The 8,216-nt window shown below is 37.4% G+C and overlaps 1 protein-coding gene across 1 annotated transcript; it reads right to left on the reverse strand.

Annotated features, from left to right (window-relative positions):
* Positions 1-2,915: 2,915 nt before the first annotated feature.
* LOC138852125 (zinc finger protein 84-like) lies at positions 2,916-7,431 on the reverse strand. The gene has a single exon (XM_070081799.1). The coding sequence runs from the start codon at positions 4,870-4,872 to the stop codon at positions 3,622-3,624; it is 1,251 nt and encodes a 416-aa protein (XP_069937900.1). The 5' UTR covers positions 4,873-7,431; the 3' UTR covers positions 2,916-3,621.
* Between the last annotated feature and the right edge of the window lie 785 nt (positions 7,432-8,216).

Consider the following 8,216-nt stretch of genomic DNA (forward strand, 5'->3'; position numbering starts at 1 on the left):
GAGTCCTTGGCTAGTGCAGTGTTGTTATTGATCAATACCACTCGTTCATGGTTACAATAATATAAACATACTGCTCGTTGAACTAGTACACCAAACAGGGACTAGACTGAAATTAGCCTAGAGTCATCCACACCATCGTGTGTCCTTGGGTAGGGACTACAACATCCAGTTCCGCTTGATGCCCTACTGGTAATATCATGTGGTCCTGTGGATTAGGCCATCATGCATTTTCGTGCACCATGAGGCAGGCCAAAGCAGCATGGGTTCGAGTCCTTGGCTAGTGCAGTGTTGTTATTGATCAATACCACTTGTTCATGGTTACAATAACATAAAAAATACTGCTCGTTGAACTAGTACACCGAACAGGGTCTAGAACGAAATTAGCCTCGAGTCATCCACACCATCATATGTCCTTGGGTAGGGAGTACAAGATCCAGTTCCGCTGGATGCCCTACTTGTAAGGATCGTATGGTCCAGTGGATTAGGGCATCATGCATTTTTGCCCACCATGAGGCAGGCCAAAGCAGCATGGGTTCAAGTCCATGGCTAGTGCATTGTTGTTATTTATCAATACCACTCATTCGTGGTTACAATAATATAAAAATACTGCATTTGAACTAGTACACCAAACAGGGTGTGGCATGCAAAGAGTACGTAACCTTTATTCGGCACATGTACACACCCTCATTTACAGGCTATCTCCCCCAACCAGCGAACCAGGTTGCTGAGAGTTGATGATGGGGCCCCGTCGTTCAACTAGTGACCAGGTTCCAGCCAATAAGAAGATGGTTTTGGCAATTGCAGAGGTTATGTGGGTACCACTCTCCTGTCTGCCCTTGTCATTCCCATTCTAGAGCTGGTTGAAGCACGGTCTGCTCTCTTTTGGCTTCTATTTCTGCCTTGCTTACCGTGGAGTGCACTAATACCTATCACTGTACATATTGCTGTTCTAAATTGGTGAAGGATAATATAAGTCAAAACTTTTCTGCTGTGTTTATTTTGCTCCCTTTACACCCAGGATAAGAGGCCATTTGGACTCCTGGGTTGTAATACAGGGACTAGAATGAAATCAGCCTAGAGTCATCCACACCATTGTGTGTCCTTGGGTAGGGAGTACAACATCCAGTTCCACTGGATGCTCTACTTTTAAGGGTCGTATGGTCCAGTGGATTAGGGCATCATGCATTTTCGCCCACCATGAGGCAGGCGAAAGCAGCATGGGTTCGAGTCCTTGGCTAGTGCAGTGTTGTTATTGATCAATACCACTCGTTCGTTGTTACAATAATATATACATGTATTCTTCTTTCTTCTTTCAACATACCAGCTGTATCCCACCGAGGTGGGGTTGCCCAAAAGAAAAAACTAAAGTAATATATACAGGAGAAGGGGTTACTAGCCTCTTGCTCCTGGTATTTTAGTCACCTCTTATGACACACATTGCTTACAGAGGAAGAATTCTGTTCCACTTCCCCATGGAGATAAGAGGAAATAAACAAGAACAAGAATTTGTAAGAAAAGAGAAGAAAACCCAGAGGGGTGTGTATATATAAGCTTGTATACGCATGTGTAGTGTGACCTAAGTGTAAGAAGAAGTAGCAAGATGTACCTGTAATCTTGCATATTTATGAGACAGAAAAAAGACACCAGCAATCCTACCATCATGTAAAACAATTACAGGCTTCTGTTTTACACTCACTTGGCAGGACGGCAGTACCTCCCTGGGCAGTTGCTGTCTACTAACCTACTACCTGTAATATACATGAGTATAGATATTTAATGAAAACATGGGAGCAGCAATGGATTCTTCTCAACAACAGTACCTCTGGTACTGATAACCTTAACAAGTAAAACAACAGAGGTTTCAAAGAACTCAATTTCTCTCATTTGAACAAGAAAAACAGAAAAATAATTACATAGATAAAATTAAAGTATGTTAAGTTCTACCATTGTTGTGGGAATATTTCTAATAAATACTGTTAAAAGAATGATTAGTCTTGGACTTATAGTACTGACACCAGTGTTCACTTACTGCACTTATTTCACTACTGTTGTTCAATGAATATTTTACCACTGTTGTTCAATGAATATTTCACTACTGTTGTTCAATGAATATTTCACTATTGTTGTTCACTGAATATTTCACTACTGTTGTTTAATATTTCACTACTGTTGTTCACTGAATATTTCACTACTGTTGTTCAATGAATATTTTACCACTGTTGTTCAATGAATATTTCACTACTCTCATTCACTGAATATTTCACTACTGTTGTTCACTGAATATTTCACTACTGTTGTTCACTGAATATTTCACTATTGTTGTTCACTGAATATTTCACTACTGTTGTTTAATATTTCACTACTGTTGTTCACTGAATATTTCACTATTGTTGTTCACTGAATATTTCACTATTGTTGTTCACTGAATATTTCACTACTGTTGTTCACTGAATATTTCACTATTGTTGTTCACTGAATATTTCACTACTGTTGTTCACTGAATATTTCACTATTGTTGTTCACTGAATATTTCACTACTGCTGGTCACTGAATATTTCACTACTGCTGGTCACTGAATATTTCACTACTGCTGGTCACTGAATATTTCACTACTGCTGGTCACTGAATATTTCACTATTGTTGTTCACTGAATATTTCACTACTGCTGGTCACTGAATATTTCACTACTGTTGTTCACTGAATATTTCACTACTGTTCTTCACTAAATATTTCACTACTGTTGGTCACTGAATATTTCACTACTGTTGTTCACTGTATATTTCACTACTGTTGTTCACTGAATATTTCACTGCTGTTGTTCACTGAAGATTTCACTACTGTTGTTCACTGAATATTTCACTATTGTTGTTCACTGAATATTTCACTATTGTTGTTCACTGAATATTTCACTATTGTTGTTCACTGAATATTTCACTATTGTTGTTCACTGAATATTTCACTATTGTTGTTCACTGAATATTTCACTATTGTTGTTCACTGAATATTTCACTACTGTTGTTCACTGAATATTTCACTATTGTTGTTCACTGAATATTTCACTACTGTTGTTCACTGAATATTTCACTATTGTTGTTCACTGAATATTTCACTACTGCTGGTCACTGAATATTTCACTATTGTTGTTCACTGAATATTTCACTACTGCTGGTCACTGAATATTTCACTATTGTTGGTCACTGAATATTTCACTACTGTTGTTTAATATTTCACTACTGCTGGTCACTGAATATTTCACAACTATTGTTCACTGAATATTTCACTACTGCTGGTCACTGAATATTTTACTATTGTTGTTCACTGAATATTTCACTGCAGAATTCTTGGTTACTGAAGTAAGCAGATTACAGACTTGACCTTAAAGTATTTTCCATATACAGATATTATTTATACTGTATATTATCTCATGAGTACACTAGACTGATCTTTTTATAAAATATATAAGATATTCTGAATATTAATACAACTTATCTCCTCTATGAACTTATATGATTTATATGACTGACATTTCATTAACATACTTCACTCTCAACACTGTTATTGTATATCCCTTTTATATATTCTGATGAGTTTATAACCAAAATATTCCTGAAACATTAAACACTAACATGTTTTATCTCCTGAATGTTCTCGTGTATGTTTCACAAGACTGCTTTTTTGACTAAAGCATTTCAGACACTCAGAGCACTGATGGGGTTTATCTCCTGTATGTACTCTCATATGTGACACAAGATTGCCTTTTACACTAAAACATTTCAGACACTCTGAACACTGATATGGTTTATCTCCTGTATGTACTCTCATATGTGACACAAGATTGCCTTTTACACTAAAACATTTCAGACACTCTGAACACTGATATGGTTTATCTCCTGTATGTACTCTCATATGTCTCACAAGATTGCTTTTTTCAGTGAAACATTTCAGACACTCTGAACATTGATATGGGTTATCTCCTGTATGTACTCTCATATGTGCCACAAGACTTTTTTTTTCAGTGAAACATTTCAGACACTCAGAACACTGATATGGTTTATCTCCTGTATGTACTCTCATATGTGTCACAAGATTGCCTTTTAAACTAAAACATTTCAGACACTCTGAACACTGATATGGTTTATCTCCATTATGTACTCTCATATGTGTCACAAGACTGTATTTTCTACTAAAACATTTCAGACACTCTGAGCATTGATATGGTTTAACTCCTGTATGTACTCTCATATGTGACACAAGATGGATTTTTTGGCTAAAACATTTCGGACACTCTGAACATTGATATGGTTTATCTCCAGTATGTACTCTCATATGTGTTGCAAGTAAGATTTTTCGACTAAAACATTTCAAGCACTCTGAACATTGATATGGTTTATCTCCTGTATGTACTCTCATATGTGTCACAAGACTGCTTTTTTCAGTAAAACATTTCAGACACTCTGAACATTGATATGGTTTATCTCCTGTATGTACTCTCATATGTGTCACAAGACTGCTTTTTTCAGTAAAACATTTCAGACACTCTGAACATTGATATGGTTTATCTCCTGTATGTACTCTCATATGTCTCACAAGATTACTTTTTCCAGTGAAACATTTCAGACACTCTGAACATTGATATGGTTTATCTCCTGTATGTACTCTCATATGTGTCACAAGACTACTTTTCAGACTAAAACATTTCAGACACTGTGAGCATTGATATGGTTTATCTCCTGTATGTACTCTCATATGTCTCACAAGACTACTTTTCAGACTATAACATTTCAGACACTCTGAACACTGATAGGGTTTATGTTCTTTATGTTTCTCCATATATTTTAAATAAAGATATTTCATATAAAATATTTTAGTCATACAACAGTGGTATAGTTAACTTTCCTTATGTACTCACTTGTCTGTTTCAAGAATTTTTTAAATTATTTAGGACACTGAACACAGTTTTTCTTATGAACATATTCCCATGATACGATATATTCAGGAAAACTTTTTCTACTTGTGAGCAACAATAAAGTTTATATTGAGTTTTAAAAGACTATCATAATTTTTATTTTGTGTCAAAAGATTAATATATGTACTAGAACACTGCAGATACACTCAACAACATTTGTATTATTATTTTTCTCTTGTGTTCATTAAATAGATTTTTCTGAAAATTATTAATTACAGTTTTAGTAACTTGTATTGATGTATTAACTGCAATGAATATTTAGATAGAATTCCCAATATCAAAAACAAAATTGTTTAATTTGAAATGCTTGGCAAGTTACAAATTCACAAGAATAACAGTGTTGCCTTTCTTGAAGTACTGAAGATACAGTGTCTGGCAAGACACAACCTGCAGTTGTTGTTCAAGACAACTGGTGCTTCTTGAAGTACTGAAGATACAGTGTCTGGCAAGACACAACCTGCAGTTGTTGTTCAAGACAACTGGTGCTTCTTGAAGTACTGAAGATACAGTGTCTGGCAAGACACAACCTGCAGTTGTTGTTCAAGACAACTGGTGCTTCTTGAAGTACTGAAGATACAGTGTCTGGCAAGACACAACCTGCAGTTGTTGTTCAAGACAACTGGTGCTTCTTGAAGCACTGAAGATACAGTGTCTGGCAAGACACAACCTGCAGTTGTTGTTCAAGACACTTACACTGGTGCTTCTTGAAGTACTGAAGATATAGTGTCTGGCAAGACACAACCTGCAGTTGTTGTTCAAGATACACTGGTGCTTCTTGAAGTACTGAAGATACAGTGTCTGGCAAGACACAACCTGCAGTTGTTGTTCAAGACAACTGGTGCTTCTTGAAGTACTGAAGATACAGTGTCTGGCAAGACACAACCTGCAGTTGTTGTTCAAGACAACTGGTGCTTCTTGAAGTACTGAACATACAATGTCTGGCAAGACACAACCTGCAGTTGTTGTTCAAGACAACTGGTGCTTCTTGAAGAACTGAAGATACAGTGTCTGGCAAGACACAACCTGCAGTTGTTGTTCAAGACACTTACACTGGTGCTTCTTGAAGCACTGAAGATACAGTGTCTGGCAAGACACAACCTGCAGTTGTTGTTCAAGACACTTACACTGGTGCTTCTTGAAGTACTGAAGATACAGTATCTGGCAAGACACAACCTGCAGTTGTTGTTCAAGACAACTGGTGCTTCTTGAAGTACTGAAGATATAGTGTCTGGCAAGACACAACCTGCAGTTGTTGTTCAAGACACACTGGTGCTTCTTGAAGTACTGAAGATATAGTGTCTGGCAAGACACAACCTGCAGTTGTTGTTCAAGACACACTGGTGCTTCTTGAAGTACTGAAGATATAGTGTCTGGCAAGACACAACCTGCAGTTGTTGTTCAAGACACACTGGTGCTTCTTGAAGTACTGAAGATACAGTGTCTGGCAAGACACAACCTGCAGTTGTTGTTCAAGACACTTACACTGGTGCTTCTTGAAGCACTGAAGATACAGTGTCTGGCAAGACACAACCTGCAGTTGTTGTTCAAGACACTTACACTGGTGCTTCTTGAAGTACTGAAGATACAGTATCTGGCAAGACACAACCTGCAGTTGTTGTTCAAGACAACTGGTGCTTCTTGAAGCACTGAAGATACAGTGTCTGGCAAGACACAACCTGCAGTTGTTGTTCAAGACACACTGGTGCTTCTTGAAGTACTGAAGATACAGTGTCTGGCAAGACACAACCTGCAGTTGTTGTTCAAGACAACTGGTGCTTCTTGAAGTACTGAAGATACAGTGTCTGGCAAGACACAACCTGCAGTTGTTGTTCAAGACACTTACACTGGTGCTTCTTGAAGTACTGAAGATACAGTGTCTGGCAAGACACAACCTGCAGTTGTTGTTCAAGACACTTACACTGGTGCTTCTTGAAGTACTGAAGATACAGTGTCTGGCAAGACACAACCTGCAGTTGTTGTTCAAGACACTTACACTGGTGCTTCTTGAAGTACTGAAGATATAGTGTCTGGCAAGACACAACCTGCAGTTGTTGTTCAAGACACTTACACTGGTGCTTCTTGAAGTACTGAAGATATAGTGTCTGGCAAGACACAACCTGGTAGTCTTCCACAAAATACTTCTGCAATAAAAACCTGAGTCAGAATAGTACAATATTTCACAATTACCAACACAACATACAGAACAAGAAAAGAATTTTTTCTATTATCACATGTTTCACTAAATAAAATTGTCACTTTTAACCCATTCACTGTCAGTCCCATGATACAGTATTAGGGCTTAGAAACCAGTGTTGATCCTGTAATACTACTCCAAAATTATAGTGGCTTCCAGTCTTGCAGGAGATAACTGGTAGGCCTACATATGAGAGAATGGGTCTGATTGGTCAGTATGCATAGCATAAAGAAAAAATCCTACAGCACTAGGTGCATGAGAAAAAAACTGGGACCATGTTTTGGTTTAAAACAGCAAATTTGCAGTGTATTTTTGTATGGTATTTATGGCTGTATTCTCCTAGGTAGTAGGTTGGTAGACATCAACCGCCCAGGGAGGTACTACTGTCCTGCCAAGTGAGTGTAAAACTGAAACCTGTAAATGTTTTACATGATGGTAGGATTGCTGGTGTCTTTTTTCTGTCTCATAAACATGCAAGAGTTCAGGTACATCTTGCTACTTCTTCTTACACTTAGGCCACACTACACATACATGTACAAGCATATATATACACACCCCCTGGGTTTTCTATTTTCTTTCTAGTTCTTGTCTTGTTTATTTCCTCTTATCTCCATGAGGAAGTGGAACAGAATTCTTCCTCTGTAAGCCATGCGTGTTGTAAGAGGCGACTAAAATGCTGGGAGCAAAGGGCTAGTAACCCCTTCTCCTGTATAAATTACTAAATTTAAAAAGAGAAACTTTCGTTTTTCTTTTTGGGCCACCCTGCCTCAGTGGGATACGGCCGGTTTGTTGAAAGAAAAGATTTATGGTTGTATTCTCATTTTTCTTCATGTCATTTGAAAGAATGGGAGACATATTACAGAAATAGAGACGATTTTTGAATTGTTAACAGACAAAAAGTAGCTTGAAAGTGAGCTCAAATTACTGGAAGTGTTCGAGTTTTGACGATGTTCAGGAATAAACAAATCACGTCACACATCCAATACACATCAACTGGTGGGACTAATATGCTTTCACAAATGCACTGATATTATTTATATTATTTTTTACAATAAT

The sequence above is a fragment of the Cherax quadricarinatus genome, unplaced genomic scaffold (genome assembly GCF_038502225.1).
Source record: "Cherax quadricarinatus isolate ZL_2023a unplaced genomic scaffold, ASM3850222v1 Contig4252, whole genome shotgun sequence".
In the NCBI taxonomy this organism is placed as follows: domain Eukaryota; kingdom Metazoa; phylum Arthropoda; class Malacostraca; order Decapoda; family Parastacidae; genus Cherax; species Cherax quadricarinatus.

Coding starts and splice junctions, on each gene's coding strand:
- LOC138852125 (XM_070081799.1), bottom strand. CDS start 4,872: ATGACTAAAATATTTTATATGAAATATCTTTATTTAAAATATATGGAG.